The 24,768-nt window shown below is 53.5% G+C and overlaps 8 protein-coding genes across 8 annotated transcripts; 4 read left to right on the plus strand and 4 right to left on the minus strand.

Annotated features, from left to right (window-relative positions):
• Window positions 1–1,446: 1,446 nt before the first annotated feature.
• Window positions 1,447–2,320, plus strand: BO66DRAFT_105205 (uncharacterized protein). The gene is made up of 2 exons (XM_025641787.1): window positions 1,447–1,705; window positions 1,770–2,320. The coding sequence occupies exons 1-2, from the start codon at window positions 1,599–1,601 to the stop codon at window positions 2,068–2,070; spliced, it is 408 nt and encodes a 135-aa protein (XP_025503180.1). The 5' UTR covers window positions 1,447–1,598; the 3' UTR covers window positions 2,071–2,320.
• Window positions 2,321–2,774: 454 nt separating this feature from the next.
• On the plus strand, window positions 2,775–7,605 carry BO66DRAFT_472134 (uncharacterized protein). Its single transcript, XM_025652927.1, has 12 exons — window positions 2,775–3,212; window positions 3,291–4,027; window positions 4,468–4,697; window positions 4,753–4,816; window positions 4,877–5,738; window positions 5,791–5,824; window positions 5,878–5,989; window positions 6,037–6,057; window positions 6,106–6,437; window positions 6,520–6,694; window positions 6,766–7,165; window positions 7,257–7,605. Exons 1-12 carry the CDS (start codon window positions 2,910–2,912, stop codon window positions 7,350–7,352), a joined length of 3,366 nt encoding a protein of 1,121 aa, XP_025503181.1. The 5' UTR covers window positions 2,775–2,909; the 3' UTR covers window positions 7,353–7,605.
• On the minus strand, window positions 7,501–8,397 carry BO66DRAFT_453471 (uncharacterized protein; the record flags this gene model as incomplete). Its single annotated transcript, XM_025651995.1, has 2 exons — window positions 7,501–8,086; window positions 8,224–8,397. 2 exons carry the CDS (start codon window positions 8,395–8,397, stop codon window positions 7,688–7,690), a joined length of 573 nt encoding a protein of 190 aa, XP_025503182.1. The 3' UTR covers window positions 7,501–7,687.
• Window positions 8,398–9,343: 946 nt separating this feature from the next.
• BO66DRAFT_472135 (putative monooxygenase) lies at window positions 9,344–11,109 on the minus strand (the record flags this gene model as incomplete). The annotated part of the gene is made up of 7 exons (XM_025652928.1): window positions 9,344–9,458; window positions 9,524–9,627; window positions 9,697–9,886; window positions 9,953–10,001; window positions 10,056–10,111; window positions 10,169–10,962; window positions 11,059–11,109. 7 exons carry the CDS (start codon window positions 11,107–11,109, stop codon window positions 9,344–9,346), a joined length of 1,359 nt encoding a protein of 452 aa, XP_025503183.1.
• Window positions 11,110–12,421: 1,312 nt separating this feature from the next.
• Window positions 12,422–14,193, plus strand: BO66DRAFT_412209 (putative MFS transporter; the record flags this gene model as incomplete). The annotated part of the gene is made up of 6 exons (XM_025649341.1): window positions 12,422–12,445; window positions 12,515–12,589; window positions 12,651–12,903; window positions 12,968–13,009; window positions 13,068–13,542; window positions 13,608–14,193. 6 exons carry the CDS (start codon window positions 12,422–12,424, stop codon window positions 14,191–14,193), a joined length of 1,455 nt encoding a protein of 484 aa, XP_025503184.1.
• A 200-nt stretch (window positions 14,194–14,393) lies between these two features.
• Window positions 14,394–16,813, minus strand: BO66DRAFT_392558 (uncharacterized protein). The gene has a single exon (XM_025647546.1). It carries the CDS (start codon window positions 16,432–16,434, stop codon window positions 14,461–14,463), a length of 1,974 nt encoding a protein of 657 aa, XP_025503185.1. The 5' UTR covers window positions 16,435–16,813; the 3' UTR covers window positions 14,394–14,460.
• Window positions 16,814–18,000: 1,187 nt separating this feature from the next.
• Window positions 18,001–20,632, minus strand: BO66DRAFT_429429 (serine/threonine-protein kinase; the record flags this gene model as incomplete). The annotated part of the gene is made up of 4 exons (XM_025650455.1): window positions 20,199–20,632; window positions 19,289–20,124; window positions 18,602–19,225; window positions 18,001–18,560 (listed from the first exon to the last, which is right to left on the minus strand). Exons 1-4 carry the CDS (start codon window positions 20,606–20,608, stop codon window positions 18,001–18,003), a joined length of 2,430 nt encoding a protein of 809 aa, XP_025503186.1. The 5' UTR covers window positions 20,609–20,632.
• Window positions 20,633–21,795: 1,163 nt separating this feature from the next.
• Window positions 21,796–24,680, plus strand: BO66DRAFT_392560 (uncharacterized protein). Its single transcript, XM_025647547.1, has 8 exons — window positions 21,796–22,029; window positions 22,086–22,154; window positions 22,221–22,254; window positions 22,315–22,449; window positions 22,517–23,701; window positions 23,754–24,187; window positions 24,239–24,340; window positions 24,394–24,680. Exons 1-8 carry the CDS (start codon window positions 21,943–21,945, stop codon window positions 24,601–24,603), a joined length of 2,256 nt encoding a protein of 751 aa, XP_025503187.1. The 5' UTR covers window positions 21,796–21,942; the 3' UTR covers window positions 24,604–24,680.
• Window positions 24,681–24,768: the final 88 nt, after the last annotated feature.

Genomic DNA, 24,768 nt, shown 5'->3' on the forward strand with positions numbered 1-24,768 from the left:
TCCATCGTGATTCCTTCCTCTCGTGAACGGAGATTGCTATCGGGGTGCAGGAGTGATGGCTGCCCCGTTAACGCCGCACTCGTTGTTTGGTCACCTGTGTGGATATCCACTAATTATCTAAGGCAGCAAGCAGCAAGCAGCAAGCTTTGACATTGGAGAGAAGAATGTGTAGCTCTCACATGTAACGGGATTTGACCTTGAGAGTGCAGTCTACCCCGGGGCCGATTGAAGTGGTCTGCAATGATTGGTTTGCCTTTTAGCGAATATGCAAGCTCCATGCATACGACACCCTCGGACCCGTTCCAAGAGGGGAGAAAAGCCGCCTTGAGTTCACTCGGGGTTCTCAGAGGTTAGTAATCTGGTGTCACTAACTACTACTCGGCTAGAATCCATCTAGAATCGCTGTCTTGTGTCATCTTGAACTCCGATGGCTGTTACTGATGAGATGGCGCCCCAGTCAGACGGGCTGCACCTATCCGTCTCCAAGTCCACTGTGAGCCCGCCTTTATCTTTTTTTTATCTGTTTATCTGTTTATCTCAAATCAATAGCAGACAATCGGGTAGTTATGCTTCCCAATATTACTCATTATTCTGAGCCAGTGAGGTAGCACAACTCTCCGTGGCTGCCATGCTTCTTGTCTTGTTCCCGGCTATTTGTCCTATTTGGTCTCCATCACACCCACCAAATCCACCACCTTCACCAACCCATGTTTTCTTTTTCCTCTTTCTGATTTAACCGCACTATGCACGCTTTATCACTTCTCCTAATTTCACTTGCTTCTCTTTGTCGGTTCGATCCGTCCCCCCCTCCCCCTCCATACCGTACCAAGATAGACGAAGCGATCAGCATTCTCTGATACGCACGAGCAAGCCTCACATGTAGGCAGCTGGGCCGTTTATCAATGGCCGCCGCAACGATCATGTACTGGGTCCGGTCCCACGGGTCCAAGGCATCTACAAGGCTCTCATTCGGCCGTCGTCTTCATGAATCACCGGAAGAAAAGCATACCCGCGTGTCTGATAGGCATCGACTGGCCCCCAGGCTAGTCGCTGGGGACTGCGTATGCGGACGCTTTGTGATCCTTGAACCAGGCCGCACTGACCGTTCATGTCATTGGAGCGGCTCTCCGAAAAAAAATCGCTAGATGTGACCGAAGGCTCACGCTGGCAATCTACTTCGGAGGCGATTACTGGAAGTTGATTCGGTGCTGCCGATACGAGATCCGTTGACTCGCAAGCTGGTCGCACAATCTATGGTCAAGTAGGTCTTACGATTTCTATCTACAGAGAGGTTGCCATTCGCACCGGGCAGGGAGCAGCCTGGCTTGACTGCAGACTGGTATTTTTGCTTTTTCTCTCGCATCTCTTCCCCAGTTGGTTTCGAATTGTTCCATGCCTAACGGAAGACAGATAAATCAAGCTTCCCCTCAGTGAGAAAATCCGACTTCGAGATCTGAAACAACATTGTACCGAGTGTCTCAGTTGACCACAACACCTTCGCACGTATTCTAAGCCGGGGGCAATCCTCATTGACTTTTCAACTGCTCATCCACTGCTTTCGAGCTCGTTGTATATTATTCCTGTCGGTCAGAGAAACGATGTCTCACTCGGCAGGCTCAATCCATCCCCTTGACCCCGATCACAACTCGTGCATCGGTGGGCAGACAGTGAAGACCTGCCGTAGCTGCGCAGGGAATGCACCACGGTCGGTTTTTTCGCCAGCGAAACAAGCTTTTCTTGTTGGTCGTCACCACTAACGCAGCCGACAGAGGTTCAATCTGCAACAGCTGCAGTGGCCATGGGTTCGTTCTATACGTCTGCACTCATTGTAACCCAGCAGCTGCCGTGTCCGCAGCTCGAAGCGCTACCGGCGCCACTGCAGTGTCGATGTCCACCCCGGGGTCATCTACTCCTGCCAGCCTAGCGTCCCTGAGCCGAAGCTCCTCTACCTCCCTATCATCGCAAAACGATGCTAGGCAGATCAGATCCTGGAGGCGCTTCGGAGATGGAGACGACGGCCCAGGAGGAGCGAGGATCGAAACCAAAGCAAATACGCCCCGTGGCCTATGATCAAAGTGCCGAAAGAAAAAGAATTCTGAAATTTTGGGGTGCTGGCTGCCCTTTTTGTCTTCGCTTCTCTTTGTGCGCTGAGATCTTCATGTTGCACCTGGTTCTTTCGCCATTTTTTGGGGCTTATTTCCATTAGCTTTTTCCATTTGGCGAAATGGAGTCACAAAGCCAGTGATGTATACCCGGCGGAAAGCCTGTGATTTTTCATCGGGCGTTTTTCACCTATATTCCCTTCATTATGTGGGCTCTGCTCCACGCTTTTCGCATTCTTCGCTTAGGCTGTCTCGTGTTCACTGTTTGCATGCAGATGAATAATCCAATAATATTGCACGATTGAGAATTCAATGCGAAGTACGAATATTGATTGTTCATGCGGAACAGCTTGTGTTGGCGTGGCTTGAATGAAGTGAGCAGAGCAAATTGCGATACATTGCGTCCGACTTGCCCGCAACACCAACCTCGGCACTCTCTCTACCAACTCGTAAGAATTGCGGGACAATCATACCCCGGAGGAGCACTCTCTCAGGTCATCTGACTGCGGGGAAGGAGGAGAGCGACCGGAAAAGCCGGTCATCCCAAGGTGCACGGCAAATCCGAGGGGTAGCTTAAAGTTCGTAGTATGGGGGAATGGAGAAAACTTGCCCCAAATGCCCCCACAGTCTTCCCGATGACGCGCCCTCCGCCGTCCTTATATCTGAGGCACCCACGGCGAAACTTTCAGTCACCCCTCAACAAAACTTTTTTTTACACCTCCCTCGCCACGCCCTTTCTTTCATTGAGCTTTTCCACGGGTCAACCCTCTCCCACCCCTGTTCCATCCACGCGCATACGACTTTATCATGTCCCTGTCCTGGACCAATGAGCCCCCAAAGGGAAGGGTTCCTTATGCAATTCCCCAGCTGGAAGGCGAGCGCATCACCATTCCCGGCAGCAAGGGCTCCTTTCGCATCCTGGCCTCGTCGCTGCAAACCAATGGCTTGATGTCGGTCTTCCAGAGTGGCGCTGTTCTCTCGGATGCACCTGGATTCCACTACCATAACCATGCACATGATGTCTTCTTGGTAACCAAGGGGTTCCTGAAACTATGGAATGGCGACAAGTGCCGCATCATGGGGCCCGGAGACTTCGCTTATGTGCCTCCTGTACGTTGCACGGCAGGCCGCCTTGGCTTCTCAAAACATTCTCCTATCTACGACCCGCAACTGACCCATATGTTCTAGACCGTGATCCATAACCCAGAGATGATGGGCCCACACACCGAGACCTACGGAGTGGTCACACCCGGCGACTGGGTCGACTTCTTCCGATATGTTTCCGAGCGCTACGACGGAGTGCTGGTGCCGGAGCACGACGACCGCGATCTCAAGTCCATCCTGATCCCGAAGGTGATGGCTGCGAAGGAACAATTCGACGTGGTGTTCCAGCCCCACTACCAGCCTCCGGAGCTCGGAGAATGGACGAAGGATGAGGAGGTACTGCCCGAGAGCCCCCAGGGCTACTTCCTTCGGGCCAACACGGGGCCGAAATGGATGTTTGGCGGGGTGATGTCCCGGCCGTTCGTCACCACTGCTCAGAGCAGCGGGGTCTGTGCTATCTCCAGTATCGAATCCTCGAAAGTCTACGGTGATACCATTTTGTCCAAGTACATGACCTTCAAATCGGTGGATCACTGTCTGTGCGTGCAGGAGGGCACGCTGATCGTCAGCCTCGAGGGGCAGCCCGACACCGAGTTCCGCGAAGGGGAGACGGCCGTGATTCCTGCTGGACAGGCATTCGCGTTGAAGTTTGCCAGTCGCTTCGTGCGTGTCTGGTCGTTCACGGATGGCGACGGTATCGAGACATTGATCCACCGGGTCGGCCAACAATATGAAGGCGCGGTGCTACCAGACGAAGTGCGCGAATGGGACGCGGCGGACGTCAAGTCGGCGGTGGCCGACCTGAACATGGAAATTGCACTGTGAGAACGAACGCCTGTGTGTTCTGTAGTGGGGCGGATGAGACGCGTACGCACTCACCCCTCCGCATGCTGCATTGGACTTGGCGTTTTTCGGATTAGATCATTTGCTGTACATAAATTATATGAACGACCACTAAGATATATGAAATCCTTACAATCACTCTTTCTTTGGCCTAAATTGAGCGGCACGTGTCGGTAGATTAAAACCGAGCGATGCGGGGACCCCGCGGGGGCGAAGGGACCACGTGATGGCCGGAAAAGCCGGCGCATTTCTGAGTTTTTGGCCAGATTCCACCTCAACCAACAATCCGCCACTAACTAATCGAATCATCCGTGTCACACTTCATTCACTGCCAACTCTGCGCACACTTACTTGCTGCCTTTGCATATCTCCCCTGCTGACCCTTGATTCTTAACGAATACTTTCTGATCACCACAAGTTCCACCTCTTCTTCGTTGATTTTCTCGCTCTTTGTCAGCCCCCAATGCCGTGCGCAATCTAGATGGATGATGCAACCTGAGGCTCGCCCATCTCCCGCACCACCGGCTGCCGGGGATGAGAATCTCCCTCTGCCCCGGGCAAAGCGACCCCGCGCAGCCCAGGCCTGTGAGAGGTGTAGATCTAAGAAGTACAAGTGCGATGAACAGTATCCTTGCTCTCACTGCAAAAGTATGTTGTGGTATTAATTCACGTGGGAAGATATAGGTATCTAACCTCGTCGCAGAAAGTGACCTCACTTGCGTGTATCAGGGAAACTACCGACAGAGGGAGAGTAGCCGGTCTGCCAGGTAAGAATAGTCCCAGTTGCCACAGTTTGGAGTAGATTGCATTGTTAAAGGGCGGATCAGCTATGTCGCAGATCTAGAGCGAAAGGTGGACGAGCTCACAACCAAGCTACGCTTGGCCGAGTCAGAAATCACATCGCAGCTACCTCAGAGAGTGATTCCAACGACCTTCGCAAGTCCCGGAACGGCCCAACAACCGGTGGTGCCCCAAGCTGCCATCGATGCAACTCCCGTATCCCTGCCGCGCAACGAGTCCACTCCGCGGGAAGAAGCGCCGGCCCTCTACGATCACCACGATGAGGCCGGGGACTCGGTCGGGGATGAAATCAGCGAACTGAATCACCACACCAACGGCATCGAGTTCCACGGTAGCACCTCGTCGGCGGCCCTGCTCGGACACCTGCAGAAGGCGCGGGAGCCACAGCGACGCCTCGAGGAGCAGCAGCGGCAGCAGCAGCAGCAGCAGCAGCAGAATCAGCAGCATTCCCGCGCTGAAAAGCCTGCCGCTGGGTACTCGATCGTCTCGACGCTGCACAACCCAAGCTTCTCACCCTCGTGTACGGCGGGCCCGGCACAGCCGGTGGTGATGCAGGAGCAGAACTATTACTTCGAGCAGGCGCATGCGTTTATCAACGGCTACTTTGAGAATATCCATTTCATCCACCCGCTCATCGATAAGGAGGATTTCCTGCAGCGAGCGCATAATCTGTGGTTCAACCGGAATGTGCAGCCGGAACCCAGCTTTGTGGCTCTGTATTTGAGCATTCTTTCCTTTGGGGCCTTGGTGAGGGTGTGGGATGAGGAGAGGCTCGGTGGGTTGACAAGGTTCGAGTGGAGCCGGAAACTGTTTGGCGAGGCCCAGATGTATCTGAATTACCTGCATTTCTCGAATACGCTGGACACAGTGCAGTGTCTGTATCTTATGGTAAGCAGTCGTTGACGGGTTTAGGTTCTTCGCGCGCAGCTGACTTGGATAGGCGAAAATTTGTCAGAATGAACTGAACCCGAACAGTGAGTTGGTTGTTTCTGTCCGTTGCGAGGAAATTACTCATGTTTTATGTTAGTGGCCTATATGTATCTGGGGCTCGCCGTGCGTACGTGCCTGGCTGCTGGCTTCAATCGGGAGGTGCGGAGCACAGACGATCATCGCGCTGGATGGATTTCGAAGACTTGGTGGTAAGTCTTGTAGCCTCATGATATGTTGCTAGATCTAATGTTTCTAGGGGCCTCTTTTCCTTGGAAATGTAAGTTTTACCATCAATTCTGCCAGGTAGGTCACTAATCGCATCCAGTGAGATGAGCTTCTCAGTCGGTCGTCCAGACACCTTAGGCATGGACGAATACCACAATCGAGCTCTGCCGGAAAGAGACGACTCTGAATATGCCATCATTCCTTGGATGGTCGACTTCGCGCAGATCATTCGCCGAGTTTCCGTGCAGATATACCACTCACGAATCACATTACAAGAGAAGCTACACTTAGCTCTCCAGATTGAGACTGAGCTCGACCGCTGGATGGCGCGCTTACCGGACCGTCTCAAGCCCGACATGATGGAACGGGCAACCGGGGGTGCCTTGAGAGACCCTAAGTGGGCGCGTCGACAACGACTAGTCCTGGGTATTCGTAAGTCTACCGCAACAACATGGGGGGTGCCTTGAGAGACGGTAGGGTCATATACGTGGCTGATTGTTTTAAACCATACAAGGCTACTTCAATGTCAAAATGCTTTTGTTCCGGCCCTTCCTGAGCCACTTCACCCGCAAACTCCGCCACCCGCCCATGGAACTTGAACAGACTATCGCCAAGTGCCTCGATGCAGCCATGAAAACCATTGAGGTGATCTACGATATTTACCGCATCCATGAGTTCTTCCGGTGTTGGTACGTTCTTTTCACTGTTCCTTTGGCCGTTTTCCAGGCCGGAGCCCTAACGCTGATGCCCCGCGTAATAGGTGGTACAACACAACGTATGTCATGTTCGCGACTTCCACTCTCCTTCTCCCCATGTCCAAATTGGGCCCGTGCCCGGAGACCGTCCCGCTCCAGCGGTCCGTGGAGATGGGCGTCGAGATCCTTGAGGCGATGGACGAGTCCATCGTCGCCCGCAAGTCCGTCGAGATCATCAAACACTATCTCCGGGAATTCCGGTCATTGCCATCGTCCACTTCGTCGCTGTCACATCTGCACCAGCAGCACCTTCATCAGCACCAGCTCAATCAGCAGAGTCTGGCATCTTCGACGAGTAGTCATGATGGCGGTGGCAGCGGTGGTGGTGGTGGTGGGAGTTGGAGTGGTGGGAGTGGCGGAGAGTATGCGGATACGAGTCCCAGTGGGACTGGTTTTGACATTCCGGTGAGCTTTTCCCTCGTCTCTCAGCCTTGTACCTGGAACCGCCCTGATGCTCTTCTTATCATGAATACATGCTAACAGCTATGGGGTATAGGAATGGGCCTACGGCTTCGGATTCCCCGATTGTTCCTTTGAAGGTATAGCGAGGCTATTTGACGATTTGGGCGGGCTGCCGATGCTGGATAATTGATTTCGTCTTAACAATGTGCGAACGGGCTGGGCGATAACTGAGCCCGGGGGTTTGTCACCTATATTATGTCATATGGGAGGTCCTTGTCCATTTCCATATCACGGGTCGCTATGTTCTAGAGGAGCGGAGCAATGCAATGTCTCCATGTACGATGATCATTAACAAACCACCTTACAAACGCTCCACCCGGAACAGAGCTTCAGGTCCCCTCACTTAGTCTTGATTATATTGATAGATCAGCTGAGCTAAATCCCCTACAATCGATCTGCAACCTCAACAACAAAACGGCCAATCCATGACTCGTATCCACCACCATCTTCCATCATCTTGCTGGTCTATTCCAGCCCCTCCTGCATCACCTCCGTCACCCCCTCATCGACCACCTCCACCATCAGCCCCATCACGAGATCCTGGACATCCTCATCCAATGCCCGGCGATCCTTCTGCTGATGCGAGGGCGCGGCGGCGTTGTGGGCGTTGCTGCCCGAGTTGCTGTTAGCGTTTCCGTTGCCCTTGTTGTTGCTGTTGCCGGTGCCCTTGGCGCTGCTCGCGTTGCTGCTGCTGCCCGCGTTGCTGCTGCCCTTGCCATTGGCGTTGGCGTTGGCATTACCATTACCATTGGCACCGGCACCGGCACTGCCATTGGCATTGGCATTAGCCTTGCCGCTGGTCGCGACCGCCGTCGCACCGTGATCCCCGCCATCGGTGGCGGGCTTCTGGCCCTCGTTGGGGTCCTATCGCTCACCATCATCAGTAAAAATGAATCGCAAGCCCCATTGCTTATATACAAGTACCAGCCTTAAGAACAGGAATCTGTTGTTCTTGGGGGAAAGAGATAAGCAGGCGGGGCGGGGCGGGGCTGTTCCCTTACCGCGACGTGGTTATACGTGCTCCCTCCGGCGGCAGCGCCGCCAGCGCCGGAAGCACTGGCCGCCGCGGTGGCGGGCTTCTGGACGAGCGTGGTGGGGTGGGCGTTGGATGGTGCTGTTGCTGCTGTTGCTGCTGCGAGACCGCTGAGGAGGAGGATGGAGGAGAGGAATTTCATGGTGATGGTTTTGGGGGGTTGGGTTGGTATGTGAGAGGGTAAGATGGTGTGTTGGGTTCGGGATTGATGAGTCTTTGAGTTAGATGGGGCGTCGTTCTTGTGGGGTGAGAGGTGGGTTTATATACTCTTTTTTGGATGCGGAAGGTAATGGAGGAGTATAGGGTAGGGTCTGGGAAAGAGAAAGGGGTGATTGGAGTGTATTCTGGGAAGGTGAAGAGATGATTGGACTGGATCTGGCAAAGGTAGAAGGCTCAGGCACTGGAATGCGTTTGCTACTACACTATATCTAGTTCTGGGGGTGGGTATCTTGGCTCTGGAATGTGTCGTCTGGCGAAAGTGTGTCTCCGTGGGGATTATCTTTGGATGCTTCGGTAGGCTGGGGTTTTTGCGCTGGTTGTGGGATTGCAATTGCCCTTGGTTAAGATGGACCTCGTTGTGACCGATTACTCTGTATGATGGAGGAACCTCTCTATCGGAACGACGAAAACCTCTGTATCATGCACCAAAGTGACGTTTCCAATTGAGTTTGTTGTAACGAGGGGGTGAAGTGTACTACGGAGGAGGAAGAGAAATGCTGTCGCTTGTCATGCCGGATGCAAGGGGCGAAGCGAGCTTGAAGACTAAGTTGGGATATGACTTGCGAGCATTGAGGTACTTGTTCTAAAGATAGTTTACTGGAGTCTACTAGATAATCACTTTTCACCACCCCTGGGACGATATCTCCAATATGAAGAAATGCGACCCCCCTGCAACACTGCGTATTCCCCCTCGACTCAACTCCCAAAATTGGATCACTGCATACACAGAGGAGAGGTGAGCTAATGATCTTGGGATTGACCTCATCAGCCACGAAGACAAGAAGAAATGTATACTATATTGCAAAATGACTGTACAAAGATCCCGCTTCAAATATTCGGACAACAAAGAATTAAAGGAAAGTAGCATTCTACAAATTCGCCGTGACCTGTCCACTGAACAGCCCCGGATTCTCCGCCACAACGTTCTCGACCTCCTTGATGGCGTCGTAGCCGTACAACCACGGTTGGACTTCGGGACAGGTCCTAATCATTTGTATTGCCTGTGGTTAGTTATACTCCTTGTAGGCCCAAGAACAGGTGGAACGAACCATCGACTCGGGAACGCCCCTTTGAGTTCCTTGCCTAATTGAGAAAGGAAGATTTGGTCGCGCTTCTCTTGTTCGGGGCCGTTGGGCATGTGGAAGTCGTTTCTCTGAGCCCTTGGTTAGTGATGGGATTGATCTGATGATGGAAATAAGTGATGCGTGTGGGGGAAACACACCTGCTTGAACGTTTCGCGGACAATAGCCTCCCCGCGGGATTTACGGAGCTTCTCGTAGAGTCTCAGAATCTGTGGGAGGTCGGATTTCTGCTTCATATGGCCAAGGAGGCCGCCGAGGACGGCGCCGTCCTCGAGGGAGGAATTGGCGCCCTGTGCGAGGTAGGGAAGCATGGGGTGGCAGGCGTCACCGCTGGTGATGCAGGTCAGTACCTTCCAGCATTTAAGTTAGAAAGACAAGGGCTGGAATATATCTTACATGAAGACTAGGTTTGATTTGTCGTTGATCCAGGAGTCCATTTCTGCGTCTGCAATTAAGGTTAGTGCTTACCCTCAGTAAGACAACAAAGGAATTGGCGTACGATGCATGAGGCGCCATTTGTCGACGCCATTCACGTAAGTCAGGAACTTGGCTAGTCTGTTTCCCTCCAGTCAGTGGGCTACCACTTAGTTCCATAGACGGGAGAGAACATACACCGGATCCCAACCCACGAACAGCCCGCGCATCTCCTCCACCGACCCTGCCTGCCTCGACACCCCCGGCGGCAGCGTATCCGGCACCAGCAGTACGATATTGAACATCGAGCCCCCGCGCAGCGAGTACGCCACCGCGTGGGCCCCCGGCCCGACCCAGAAGTGCACGGTGGGGTTCTCGACCCAGGCGCGCAGCTCGGGGTCGTCCGCGAGCTGCTCGGCCGTCAGCACGATGCGATACGCCAGGTCGCCCGTGGGCAGCGGCTCGTCCTTTCTTCCATAGAAGTTCTCACGGCACCGCGACCACAGCCCGTCCGCCGCGACGATCAGGTCGCCGCTCACCCGCCGCCCCTTCAGGGTGGTGATGGTCGTCGTCTCGAAGTCGATTGCGTCGACCCGCTCGTCCAGGTGGAAGGTTACCCCCAGCGCCCGCGCCCGCGCGTACAGCGCCTGCTGCAGGTCCACGCGGTGCAGGTCGATGAACGGCGCCCCGTACTTGGCGCGGATGTTGCGGTCGAAGTGCGCCTCGTGCGCCAGCGTCTCCCCCGTGTACCGGTGCACCGTCAGCGACGTTGGCTCGGCGGCCTCCGTCCAGATATTGGCAGGCAGCTGCCAGTGTTTGAAGAGCCGGGAGGCATTGGGGGTGATCTGGAGCCCGGCGCCGACCTCGGCGAGTTCTTGCGCTTGTTCGAGGACGGTGACGGTGTGGCCGGCCATGGCGCACGAGATGGCCGTGGCGAGGCCGCTGAGGCCGGCGCCGACGATGATGATGTTGAGTTGCGAGTCTGAGGGGGCCTTGTGGTGGGTCAATGTCCCGTTGTCAGTTCATGCGAGTTGGATCATGAGAATCGATGGGAGCATTTGTCGGCTCGGGGTTTTGGGCCTGCTTACCATTTTTGAAGAGTCGGGGGTACCGCTGATGAGACTGTTGATAATACCCATTGTCAGTTACTGGATGTTGAAGTATGGGGAGTGGCAGAAGAAGGGAGAAAAGGATGAAGGTCAAGGATTACTGCAGAGGTTTTAAGTCCGAGGCATGGGTGCAACACAGCTTCCCATTACCGAATTGGTGGTTTCCATCTACGGGCGTACAGCAAGGTGGTTGCTCGGCTTTGCCGGGGGTCGGGTTTTCCGGGGCTTATATCCGAGGTGCATCGATCATTCCCCCGGATTCTCCTTTCTGTTGGTCTTGGGCTTGGGAATTCCACCCCCCGCATGACTCTGACAGTTCGTATTTGCTCTCCCCACTTTACCCCAGAACTCCAGAATTTATGGATGTTCTCCACCTCGCTTGCATTGCCGTTGCCACGCATGTTGCAGTGCTTTTTACTCCAGCTGCTCAGTGGAAGGAAGGCTCGAACGTGAGATGGTTGAGCTAGAGCCGTCTTAGAGAAGACTCCGCCTGCCGCTGGTCATGCTTCCCACTCAAGTGTCACTACACCTCGCTCCGAAGACTGAGTGGGCGAGCATGACTTCGCGTCATGGCCAACGCGAGAAATCCAGACAACTTTGGTTCTGATACGAGGAAGGCAAAGCTAATCATCTGAATGAGCTTGAGGCTTGACAATATCCAGATCATGTTCACACAGGCTTGGCGACGATCTGCCCACGTGTTTGTGTGACGCACGTCCTCTGGCATTCAAGGTACTTCCTATCCTCGCCTCCTCCCCGATCACCAACTGTCACAATGACCTGGATCAGACACCGTTAGGAGACTCTGCTGCATACAAGCTATTTGAGACCCCGCCATCAGAAAGGTCCAAGCTACGAGCGAGCCTATAATCCCACAGTATTGACTATCAGGACGCCAATCAGCACCGTTGATAGACATAGACGAACCACCACCTCAATAGGCAAAGGTCATGGCGATAAGGAGCATGGACCACCGTGGCCCGCACTCGCCATTGGTAGAGTCCTGTGCGAGATTGGATAATCCTATCTGGATTCGTCCTCGAAGACGCAATGTGGAGCCGACCTGGTCGGTTAAGCCGAGCACCACATCCCGTGCACGAATCACAACGGGGGTCTCAAGCATACCACCTGGGCAATAATCCGGGGTCCATCTTGACAGCCGAGGGCTAGGGACCTAGCTGGGGCTTGGTGCGGGTTTTCCCCATGGGGTATGCCACATGGGGTATAAGTGTCTCGATATGTCCCTCCCCACCCTTGCTCTTCTGTCTGGGTTCTCAAGTCTTGGGCTCTGAAACTCACGGTTTGTCAAGTACTGCGTGGATTAACGCACACATATACCACCATGACAACGAAACTCGATCCGAAGGTTGGTGCCCTGAATGGCGCTTGGCGAGGTGACAGGGCGATTGACACTGACATGCTCCTCTTCTTATAGCTTTACCCCCGTCGGGTCAGATATGCAGCCCTCTTGACGGTCAATATTTTTGTGTTTATGGGGAATATGTACTCAGTAAGACATTCATTGTTCTCATCTGTTGCATCACTGAGGAGAGATTCTGACATCGAGAAAGTCCGGCATAGCAACGGGTTTCGAGTCACTGGCCATGGATTTGCAAGTCAGCTACCAAAAGCTCGCCGACCTTATCTCATGGTCCGTCCTCAGCATGGGCCTCGCCAATCTCTTCTGGATGCCATTGGCGTTGGCGTTTGGCAAGCGGCCCATAGTCCTTATCTCCATGACGATGTTCGTGGCGGGGATCATTTGGACAGTCGTGGCGAAGGATTACAACAGTCTGATGGGCGCTAGGGTGTTTGCCAGTTTTGGTGGGTTGCATAACATGCAGGGCGGTGCTCATTCTTTCCACACAGACACTAACATCGGTCAAAGGCTATGGTTCGATTGAATCGTTGGGTCCCAGTATTCTAGCCGGTATGCTCTCTCTGTCTCAGCTTCGCAGCTTGTATCATCACATTGCTGACCAGAACAGACATGTTCTACGAGCGCAACTACTCAAGCGCAATGGCCATGTACGCCCTGTTCCTCTCCGCCGGATCCCAGGTCGGACCCGTGATTGCGGGCTACCTGGTTGCCGCACGCGGCTGGCGGTGGTTCTTCATCGTGTGCCTGATCGTGGCGGCCGTCAACCTAGTCACGACCTTCTTCTTCCTTCCGGAGACGACGTACGAGCCCGAGTTCGACGAGGAGCAGGACGGGGGTGAGTTTCCCGAAAAGAGCGATGCCGCCCACAGCCACATCGAGAGTCTCCCGCCTTCTCAGAACCAAGCTCAACACTTCTCTTACACGGACTACTGGAAGGGTCTCTTCCAGGTGGGCATCTCAAGCGAGGCGAAGAAGAAAGGCGTGCTCCGATTCCTGGGGTACGCAGCCTGGCTCCCGATTCCGATGCTGCTACTACCGGGGGTATTGCTGGCGTCGATGATGTATGGAGTTGTACTCGGGGCGTGAGTTTCCCTTTCCCTTCCCTTTCTTCACATCCTCTCCACCCACCCACTAACCTCAAGAAAAGAGTGGTCTCAATCTCCACCCTCGCCCCCTCAATCTTCAGCCCCCCGCCCTACGTCTTCACCTCAGGCGCCCTAGGCCTCTGGACACTGGGCAGCTTCATCGGGATCGTAGTCGTCGCGCCACTCGCCGGCCCACTCACCGACGCCCTGTCGCAATTCCTGCGCCGCCGGAACCACAACGTCCACAAGCCCGAGCACCGGCTGCCGGCGCTGGTCGTGCCCTTCTGCATCGCGCCCGTCGGCCTCGTCGTCTTCGGGTACACGGCCGCCCACCAGATGCACTACGCGCTGCCGGCGCTGGGCTCCGCCATGGCCGCCGCGGGCCTCACGCTCGTCCCCTCGGTCATGCTGTCGTACGTGGTTGACTCGTACCCGCACGCCAGCGGCGAGGCCCTCGTGCTGGTCAACGTGAGCAAGAACGTCGTCGCGTTCGGGCTGAGTAAGGGCTCCGTCGACTGGATGACGCGCCATGGGTTGGCGCGGATGTTCTACGAGTTTGCGGGGATTGAGTGGGCCGTGCTGGCGCTGGGGTTGCCGTTGTATTTCGCGGGGCCCTGGGTGAGGAAGCGCACGGGGAAGTATTTTTGATTAGATCGGGTTCGGTCCGGTTCTGCATAGTTTAGATGGGTGAATTGTCATGGGTAAATGGGATCTCTTTTTTTGGAGTCTTTAAAGCGAAAGTGAAATGGTAGCTGTGATTGCTAGAGCTGTATGATCTTTGCTAGGACGGCATGTGGATTGATGAATGCTGTTGAAATTTGGGAGTTTCATACAATTTCACATTCACTGCACGAACAATGCTGACTTTTTCAGCTCTGCCAACATCTCATAAACGTATTATAGCCATCACTGTAGCTATAAACCCCTAAATTCAGAGCACAGCCCCATCAACCCCCTCACCATATCCGCCATCACCCCGCTGATCTGCCATCGCGCCACAACCGTCTCCAAACAGATCACCAAGAAGTTCAATTCCTGAAGCAGATGCACCGCTACGCCTGAGCCGTCAGCATCATCAAGGAACCGATGCTCCATCTCCTCCTCTACCGCTGCGGGTCTTTCCGTGCAGTCACCTCCACCGTCACCTTCCGCTGGCCCAGATGGACGAACCCCCAGAACCTCAGCCCAGTTCCACCCATCCAGGAAATCTTGCTCGTCCGCGGCGACGAGGATCTTCTTCTTTTTGCGGGAAAGACACCATCCGGCTATCGTTACTGCGGTGGCGAAGATGGCGGCGGGGATGTGCGGGCTATGGGCTTGGTGGAAGGGAAGGTGATTGAGGAGGCGGGTTATGGTTAGGGCGTTGAGGAGGGCGCGGAGCGGTGGGGAAGTTTCGGTGATGGGGACTGATGGTGGTGGCTGTTGCTGGTGGTGGTTTTGATGGTCTGAGGGTGGTGGATCTGTCAACGGGTTTGCTGTTTCTCGGACTGTGAAGTTGATACTGGTGCTAGCTGAGGCTTTGGACTGGTGGTCTCCTATCGTACGAGGAAGGTGAGGGTGTCTCTGGCAGAGAGATCCATAGAATCTAGCCGTGGGTAGTGCGAGTTCAAGACAGACGGTATGCCACCTGATGAGGAGTTGGAATGAGTCCCCTGGTTTATGTGGCGGGAGGCAGGATGATGATGGGTTGGATGGGGAGGACAACAACCCCGAACGGTGACGGAGATGAACCTCGTAAATGTTCAAGAGCGCTTGAAGGATCTGGCGCTCGGTAATCGCCCCAACTGCCGGCTTGCCTTTCCCGATTTCATGGAGATCAGACACTAAGCTCTGAAAGCCTTCGAGGATTACAAAGATCGAAAAGTCGGACAGATTGAGAGGATGAGATGGGTACGTCGAGGCAAATATTGAGAAGTAGACCTCGCTAAAAGGCATATCATGGAGGGATGACGCCGGTTGCCGTAGCCGGTCGAGCCAGTCGCTTGCTGTCTGGGCTTGGAAGACGACGTCGGAGCCTGCCGTGCGCAAAGAGTTGATGAGGTGGCGGGCGGAGGCTGGGGCGCCGGATGTCTGAGAGATCAATCCGTCCAGAATGTAATGGCCTAGGATGGCCCGTTTCTGGGTCTCCACAGTCGTCCAGCGGTGCCAGTGCGCTTGTAGTTCTTGCGGAGAGCAAGGCATCGTAGGCGGGGTTTGGAGCTCGGCGACGGCGTACATCCCGCACATACGAGCCCAGTAAAAGCCGAGCCCGTGCCAGACAAAGGCGGTGGTTCGAATGCTTTCATTGCTAGAGAGCAGAGCAAACAGTTGACCCAACAGCGCGGTAAGAACGAGTTGCACCCCGTCGCATGCGTCGCGCGGTCCCCGATGGGTGATGAGCGTTTGCCAGGAGGTAGCCACGGCGGAGTGGCCGAGACGCCATAGCATTTCGCCCTTGCGTGCTGAGTCAGGTAGGCATACGAACAGAGAGCCCAGGGCTACCATGTTGAGAAGAAGCGGAGGAATGGTCTCACGGGGTACAAAGGTAGGCCTGTGAATGACTGGGAAACAGGGAGAGATGCGATCGAAGTATTCCTGGAGGCAGCCGTCTAGGAAGCTGGATGTGATGCCCGAGTTGTGCAATTCGGCATTCAGCCGCTTGGAGAGATCCTCGATCAGTCGATAGCTTTGTTGCATGGCTGCTTTACCAGCCCCAGTTTCATGCCCGGCTATCGATTCGTCAAGAGGCAAAAGTCCTGTTCCATGGAGTGATTGTAACTGCATTGGGTCTAAAGTCTCGAGTAAAGGGAGTGACGAGGAACCCCAGAAGTCAGGAATGAACCAGTCTAATATATTGGAGTCCAGTGTAGTGTGTTGATCTTCTGAGAAGGGGGCTTCGAACGGTGGCATGGTGAGAACGTCCTGTGTTGAGGCATCGGAACATGTCTGGAAAGCTTCATCGCCTTGGTTGTCTTTTGGCTGGCTAGCTTTGTCTCGTGAACGAGCATGAAGTCTCTTGTGTCGTCCAAGGACGTCACCTCGCCCAAAGCTTCTTCCACACTCTTCGCACTGAAAGGGTCTGGTGTTGGAGTCTAGAATCGTGTTAGCATCGACTTCATCGCCGAGGGCACACTGCACTTGCGGGTTCTCTCATGTCTCTATAGATTGTCAAAATTAGTTGTTTAGAACGAGGAGGTATGGTTACCGTCAAATGTTCAAGCTTTGTATATGCTCTATTGCATTTGCGACACTTGAATCTCTTTTCACGATCCATTGGGAGGATGAATGATTAGAGATCCCTAAGTGGTCTTCATTGCTGGGAGTGTGGAGGTGAAGGAAAGTAGAGGGCAAGAGCAGGTGCGGAGGCAAGTAAATAAGCCCGGTGGAGGTGGAGACCTCGTCCCGACGCCTACCGGACTCTACTTGGTCCTCCCTTGTTGCTTTACATTTGTCAATTTCTACTCCATAAGTAGATCAATGATGATAATGATGATGATGATGGATTCATTCTCGCTTCTGGCATCCATATGGACCGCGTGATCGCAGTCACTATGACCAGCAAGCAACTGATGACACGGCCTCGCTCCATATACGTACCATGCGGCCAACCAGCTTGTTTCCTAGGCTAAATAGCTTCCCAACGGCTAATTAGCTTCGTGATGAAGCAGTTTTCATCATGATACTCCCTGCAAGAGCCCTGAGTTTTCCGATGGCAGCTTTGAGGGCGGGTGCTTCGGGATTCTCTGCTCCATAAATTGATTGATTAAGCCTTATTCCCAAATAAAGTCGTCTTCGCGAGGCTCTTCCCGCGTCGCAGACGGCCAACCAGGGTGACTGCGGTGTTTCTATATACATGAAATTTCCCGTTGGCCTTGATTCCTTGGTGTTCTTCCTGCCTGAGTGAAAGCCTAACGCCTCTGTCTCCACGTTGGCCGGTTGGCCTGGGTTTCTGTGGGAATCCTCGCGTCTCCGCTGAACTGCCTTGGCCAAACGTTGGTGGTTCTTCCAGCTTGGGTCCTCTTTTGCTGCACGCAGTCACTCGCCAGGTGACTCCCTCTGTCACTTAATCACCTTGAGGTAGTTGTTTTGGTCATGGATGTGGCGAGAGGAGGGTAGGTGTGGAAACAGCAGTCAGGTAGAGGCAGGTGCCGCCTAGCCTACCCGTGCCGTGCCGAATTAGCCCAGATCTGTCGCGATTCATCAAGTTCCCCTGCTTCGCACTGCCTTCTGAGAGCCGCCGCAGTCCTGGGTTGTTAAGTATCAGTTTGTTGCGGTATCCGCACGCGGGGCAAGAGGATATATGAAGAAGAAGAAGAACAATGATTCCCATGCAACGCTCGTAGATCATATAGGTTTCATACAAAAGAAGCTTTCAGCGTCAAGCTGTATATCACAGTGAAAATAACACCAAATGCCACCCATGGAATGCTCCAGAAAGCCCCTTTAACGCCTTCGAAATACCAGCTGCTGCATTAATTAACTAGCAGTCGCTAGCTGAGCCACCAAATCCGAGGCCACGTCAAGGAATGGGTAAGGACTCGTCACTTCTTTCTCCTTGTTCCGGAACCGTTTACTGATAGGGTGCCATTCGCTGTCACCTCCACCACGTATCACATTTTGGTATCCATCACACTTGAAGTCGACCATGTAGTTGTTTTCTTCCAGCTGGTACAGCTGGATGTCAACGAACACCCAAACTCCGTACGAGATCCGCGAGATTGTGTGAGCCTGGGTCGCCGAAGAAGGATTCGAGATGGTCGCGTGCTCTGGGGTGAGGCCCTTGTCATCAGCCGAGAATGGTCCGGTGGAGAAGTTGAACCGGCGCCGCAGGTCTTCCAGGTTCAGATCACTTCGGCTGCTATGCACACTGGCAGTCTGCCCGGGCGCCTTGACTCCCTCCTTCAGGAGACGCGCTCTAATGAACCAGGGGTCCTTTGGGATGTAGTAATCTGACGGTAGGTCTGGGTACTTGCTTTGAAGAGGCATAGGCTGGTCCGGGGGCTGTTCGCCTATTTGCAAGGCATCTGAGAAGCTGCCTGTTAGCTCTGAGGCTCATAACAAACACTCATAAACTTACCTGCTCCAGTAGGTGCTATTTCCCAGATTCCTCCCTGGGCTGAGATGGCTTTGTATAGATAGAGCATTGCTTCATAAGGTTGGTTACGAGAGCGAATGCCAAATTGCCACTTTCGCGACCGTTTGGGCTGGTGCGGGGCACTGCGACCTTCGGGGGGCTGGAGGCGCAGTTTTTCAAGGTCCACGATGCTGCGGGAATGGGGTTTCAAGGCCCTTGCAGTCGCCTCCTGCTCCTCCTGCGAGCGCCCCGCTTGACCATTCCGATTCAAGTCATCCTCGGCATCAAGACCACCATGCGCCTGTTCCTCAGATGAACGCTCCGCAGCTCGTTCTCTCTGCTCACGTTCCCGCTGTTCCATGAGTTGGTCATGTACAAACGGCACACTGGTCGGCAGAATTCGAACATGGCTAACTCGCGGCGCATCGGGATCATCGGCATTACTCTGCTGAGACAGTTGGGACGGTTGACGTTGTGAACCACTTCGCGGTCTCGTAGGGGCGGTTAACGGGGATCCTGGGCTCAGCGGAACAGTCGATCGGCCAGCCGTGGCTGAAGACTGAGGGACTCGATCGGGGGGTGGTGAAGGGGCGACGGGAGGACCCATCAGGTTGTCGTCTGTTGGCGCTGTGGGTGAAAGTCAGCGTACTAGTCAATTGGCCGTGGCGAAGCAAGATTGACCTAACTTACAGTTCGTCTGCATCATCTCGTTCTCCATGATGATGAAAAAGGCATCTTTGATGGCGCTCGGTTCAGGGTTCTTTAAAGCGTCTTCAATGTCCTCGCGCGTATATCCCATGCTCCTCTCCAGTTTTGAAATGGCGACCTGATGGATCTTGTGCTGCACGGACAGGGGTTTTCCCGGCGCAAGTTTGCGTGGATCAATGGCCTTATTTGGGTCCACACCGGTAGCGATGAATTCCTCCGGAGGGGGCTGCAGATACTTCGGTAGTTCTTGTAGAAACCAAGGATCCTGGCGAATTTCTGGAATGGTTATCCGATGAACCGGATGAACTTGCAACATCGACCGGATCAACCGTGCAGCTCCGGAGGATATGTACGCAGGCATATGAAAGTTTCCTGCTGCTATTTTCTTGAAAAGAGCTGGGATATAGTCGTCGTCGAAAGGAAGCCGTCCCACTAATAGCACATAAAGAATGACGCCGCAGCTCCATACATCGACCTCCGGTCCTGCGTAGAGCTTTCCCGAGATAACCTCGGGGGCTGCATAGTTAGGGCTACCACAGCTAGTCTTGAGGAAGTTCCCATCTGTCATAATGTTGCTCAGGCCGAAATCAGCAATCTTGACGTTCTTCTCCCGGTCGATGAGCAGGTTTTCCGGCTTCAGATCACGGTGGACGATCTTGTGACGATGACAGTACTCTACTGCACATATGATCTGTTGAAAAAACTTGCGAGCTTCGGCGTCGTTGCACCGACCCCGCTTCACCAAATAATCGAACAGTTCTCGCTCGGCATACTCCAAGACCATAACAATATCGGTCTTGGTAGCAATGACGGTATATCTTTCGAGGCGAAATTTCCATTAGCTTCTCATCGCGATTGCTTCAATCCTGGGGAGATGTGCGGAGCTCCTTACAGCTTAATAATGTGAGGGTGTCGTAACAATTGCAAATATTGGATCTCACGTTCGACACGACCGACCATGTCTCGAGACAACAATTTGCGACGGGAAATGATTTTGAGAGCGACCTGCCGACCACTCGGCTGGTGAATTGCTAGCTTCACCTTGCCGAATGAGCCCTCTCCCAGTATCTTCACCGTTTGATACTGATCAAGGCGCTGCATGTCTCTGGTGGTGGCCGGAGACTGCATCGCAGCGTCGCCGCCTTTGCCGATCGGGCGGGATGGCGGAGGCATCGCCATGGCAGGGAAGTTGGAATTGGGGGGAGGAGGATTGGATGCACTGGGACGACGGTCACGAGGGCGATCGGCTTCGAAAGGAGGAAGGGAAACGGAGAGGTCTTCGTCGTCAAAGGCGGCAGCCATTCTGACCCTTTGGGGGGGGGAGGGTGGGTTGGGTGTGGGAGATCAGAGCCGACGTCGGTTCGGCGAGTTCGGGGGAGGTGGGATCGAAGGACAACGTGACGTGATGGATTTTGGAGCGGAGAGGGCGAAAGAGGGGAGATTTCCGAATTTCTGTTACGAAGGGGAACGGGTTCTTCTTGGGTAAGTTTTGCAGAAGCCAATAAGGACTGATAGGATGGTGAAGGTCGACGACGGGTTTGGACTCCCCCACAATTTCAAGTTGGCTCGAGTGGAGTTGGGATGTGTTGGTTGGGCGGGCGACAAGAGGTTAAGAATAGCAGCGAGGGTACGGAGGAGCTGTTCACCAGTTGGCTCATCCTCAGCGGGGCGGAAGAAGGGGGGCGGAAGAGCCAGACTCAAAGCTATCTTGGGATAAGGAATAATCCCTGCGTCACCGTGGTGGGCAGTTGGCATGAGTGATAGCTATTGATATTGGGTTCAAGTCAAACAGTGATCAGCAAGAATGCGACCATCCTCAGTCTAGAGTATGCGACAAGTCAGAGAGAGGAGGGGTAATGAGATGAAAGATGATTACTGGAGATACGTAAGGTAGGTATTCGGTCGGTAACAATGCAGTTTGAACAAATGGGTTTGGTATGGTATTTCTCCATGTAGTGAATCTTCCGCCATTCAAGGTTCTTATCTACAGTACTACAGTATTCATGTATGTCCATGGATGCCACCCAATCAATCCGTTCAACACATGGAGAAGCAAGGTATCTTCTACGTGCGACTCGACCTGGAAAAAATAATCATTCTACTTGACTCCAGGTGTGAGACTCGCACCACTTCAGCCACTTCACTATGCCCGTAATATTAGATCAGACGAACATAGCAACGATTCAGAAATATATCTCCAAATTACCTTTTCTTGACAACTTCATCAAACACAACACCAGCTGATGAGCAGACAAGCGATTCAAATTCATGTTATCACCTACAGAACAAAAGTAACTACGCCATCAATCATGTATGGTGTAGATGTCAAAAACATACGGTGGAATGAGCCAGCCCGAAGCTTGCCAAGGCGCTGCGCCGTTGCTGTCAAGTGTACATACAGTACGGCGAGGTAACTTCAGTGGGGGAAGCTCCGAGGGACAGCTGAATGATCTCCCCTCCCCTCTGTCTGGAACGGCCGCTCGTTCCACCACAAACAAGCCTTACACCTCTTCCGACCGGCTCAAGCTAGGCCTCAATCCTGATCCATTGCCTTTGGGGCATTAAACTTCAACTTACCTAGCAGTCTTACACCTGGATTTACACCGTCGTCAGCAGGCAGGGAGCCCGACCCCGGCATGGCGGCCGAACCGAGAGAGGAGGAGATCGCGAACTTCGTGAACTTTACCAGCTCGTCGCGCGAACAAGCTATAAGCTTCTTGAAAGTTTGTATCCGGACTCTCTGGCGTTACTGTCATAGCTAATCCAAGTCTCTGTACAGGCTAATAACTTCAACTCAAATCAAGCGATCAACGCCTATTTCGAAGACCCGACCGGCCCTCTGACGCAGGTGATAAACCGGACTTGCGCCTGGACACTGAGAAACACGAACTGACTGCAGAATTCAATACGATAGGCAAATCAGTATCAAAATGAGCCCGATATGTCTGGTATGTGCCTCTCTCTTTCTGAGGTTGGACTCGTATGTACTGATGTTCCTGTCTTTCAAGCCTTCCAGATCGAGCATGTCGACTCACCGTATAGCCCTTCTGCTGGGCCTCCATCCCGTCCTCCTCCATCCCGACCACCCTCTACTTTAAACCTCAGATCATCCACTGATCCTGCCTCAACACAGAACAACACCGGTGAGAGTTTCTTGATTGGAAAATGCATAAGCTGCTACTTGCGCATCGAGCTGACCTGGCTCGTCAGCCGACAATGGCAAAGGTTTAACTCTGGCCGAGCAGGAAGAACGTGAGCTCCAACAAGCAGTCGCCATGTCTTTGAGTCAGAACCTCGGGCAGCAGGAGACAGGTGTCACAAGGACAGGAAATACAAGCTTCAGCCGAGCGACCCGTGATCATTACGACGAAGGCGCATGGGCAATGACGCTATTCAACTCCAGCGCTCACGAGATTATCATCAGTCCTGACCCCACTGATCGTAAAAGACGAGAAGATGAACCGGCGTTCATTCGCCCGTCTCAGGAGAGCACGCACCTGGGTGGATTGGTGACGATACTTCACTCGATTCCCCTCGCAAGGGAGGCCATTCTGCTGCGCAATCGCGCTCTCCCCAACTACGGCCACGATTCTCAATGGTGGAATGGACAGCCAATCAATCTTCCCAAAATAGTGACTATGTCCGAAGCCCATGAAGGTGATACTGATTGGGACGATATTATCTACGAGGCTCAGAGGCTCGTGGCATTCTTGGATACTACAACGCGTGCTTTTGGCAGTCCTGATGCTCTGGCAAGTCTACAATGTATTTCCCAGCACGACCGCGATAGTGCTGTTTCTAGGTTTTTGGAAGCATGGCAAGAAGCGGCGGTCCGCGCGGACCCAGGGAACCAGCTGGGGACAATATTCTCCACAACTGGCTACAATGGGCCAGCAGAAGACATGATGGAACAGAAGGAGTTTCACTTACTTGAACCCTTGGTTGAGCACGATCCTGGTCAAACACTCTACGATGTTCTTGATCGTGCTTTTTGGTGCGACAGACCAGACCAGCCGCTCGAAGAAGTTTGGCTTGAAACTCTTGCCCAAGTACTTGTCATGAAGCTGGAAAGCTCACAGAAGCCCATTGATGTGATCGTCCCCCCCGTATTTTATGCCGACCGGTACATGGCGAACAGCAGAGATGTCGCCCGCGAGTTCCGTACACGGCGACTTCAAGCTTACGAGAAGATTGACAAGTTAGGCAAGGCCATCAAGCGCTGCTCACAGTCCAACTTAACAGCCCAGACAGGAATGACCTCCAGGGATGTTCTCGAGAAGGCTGCCTCTGTCATAACTTCCAAGTTTGCTGATTCAGCACCAAGTGACATGGACATCGAAAACGTAGCAAAAGAATTGAGGGCGGTTTCGGCCAGGATAGAGAAGCAGCTTAGAGGTAAAGCACACTGTCTTACATGTCTCGTATTGCTGCTGATCATGTTGTGCAGGCTTGGAGGACAAAAAGCAAAGAATCAAAGACAGTCTGCGAGACTATTCCAGATTCCTTACGGATGCTACACCTGATGCCGAGCCACATCATAGATACACTCTGCGAGGTGTTTGCACTGAGCCTCATGTGACCTACGTCCTCAAACGTCGTGACCAGCGCGTGCCACAAAATAATGAGCCCCCAACGACGGAAGAGTATCAGTGGTGGCGCTTCAGTTTCTCAACGGAAGATGCAGCCATTCGCAAAGCCGAGTCGCAGGGCCGAGTTAAATGTGACTCTGACCAAACGGACATCATCGGCTACACTGCGCGCAGGGTTGATGAGGCCGAGGTGCTTCGCGCAGCCCGCGAAGAGTCAAGCCAGGTTCTGCTTGTCTATGCCAACACCAATGCAATTAGAATGCAGGAAGAAACCGCTCCTGTTCAGCTGCAGGTAAGAAAGCGCCCCTAATCATGGTGATACTCGTAATTGACAATGTTTCAGAAATTTGTAGCGAGGGACAACGAAACATTCGAGTCAGAGCTCCAGGACGCGGAGGTGGCACACAATCCACCGGACACGCAACATCAGTCATCTGGTACTCTTGTGGGTAATCATTCAAACAGGTACACATCGACAGCACTAACACCCTTTGGCAGCCATCACCGAACCCAGAGCAGCAGCAATCCATGCAGAATGTGAACGTCTTTGACTATCAGGTACCCTCTTTCAGCGAGACACAGGGGCAGGGCCAAGAGATGCAAGAGGTAAATGGGCGACCTTTGCTTAGCCGTAGCAGCACAGCTGGTCCTGTGCAACCTACCTTAGATGCCGATATGTGGGACGCGGTTGACGACAAAGCGACGTGAAAATGAAGAACCACAACCTTGTACTTATGGATATACATATGGCATGCCATGCTTCGAACGACTGAAGTGTGTTAAAGAGATTGCAATCATTAAGGATGGAATTGAACAATCAGTCGTAGGCTTGTAATGATAACTTGGAAGATCATTGTCGGCGGAACCATTTGT

The sequence above is a fragment of the Aspergillus aculeatinus genome (genome assembly GCF_003184765.1).
Source record: "Aspergillus aculeatinus CBS 121060 unplaced genomic scaffold BO66scaffold_29, whole genome shotgun sequence".
NCBI classification, from domain to species: domain Eukaryota; kingdom Fungi; phylum Ascomycota; class Eurotiomycetes; order Eurotiales; family Aspergillaceae; genus Aspergillus; species Aspergillus aculeatinus.

Coding starts and splice junctions, on each gene's coding strand:
- BO66DRAFT_392558 (XM_025647546.1), bottom strand. CDS start 16,434: ATGCCACCGTTCGAAGCCCCCTTCTCAGAAGATCAACACACTACACTG.
- BO66DRAFT_392560 (XM_025647547.1), top strand. CDS start 21,943: ATGGCGGCCGAACCGAGAGAGGAGGAGATCGCGAACTTCGTGAACTTT. Junction 22,155..22,220: donor CGACCGGCCCTCTGACGCAG/GTGATAAACCGG, acceptor TCAATACGATAG/GCAAATCAGTATCAAAATGA. Junction 24,188..24,238: donor CCGCTCCTGTTCAGCTGCAG/GTAAGAAAGCGC, acceptor ACAATGTTTCAG/AAATTTGTAGCGAGGGACAA.
- BO66DRAFT_472134 (XM_025652927.1), top strand. CDS start 2,910: ATGTCCCTGTCCTGGACCAATGAGCCCCCAAAGGGAAGGGTTCCTTAT. Junction 4,028..4,467: donor CTGAACATGGAAATTGCACT/GTGAGAACGAAC, acceptor GATCACCACAAG/TTCCACCTCTTCTTCGTTGA. Junction 5,739..5,790: donor TGCAGTGTCTGTATCTTATG/GTAAGCAGTCGT, acceptor TGACTTGGATAG/GCGAAAATTTGTCAGAATGA.
- BO66DRAFT_105205 (XM_025641787.1), top strand. CDS start 1,599: ATGTCTCACTCGGCAGGCTCAATCCATCCCCTTGACCCCGATCACAAC. Junction 1,706..1,769: donor TGCGCAGGGAATGCACCACG/GTCGGTTTTTTC, acceptor CGCAGCCGACAG/AGGTTCAATCTGCAACAGCT.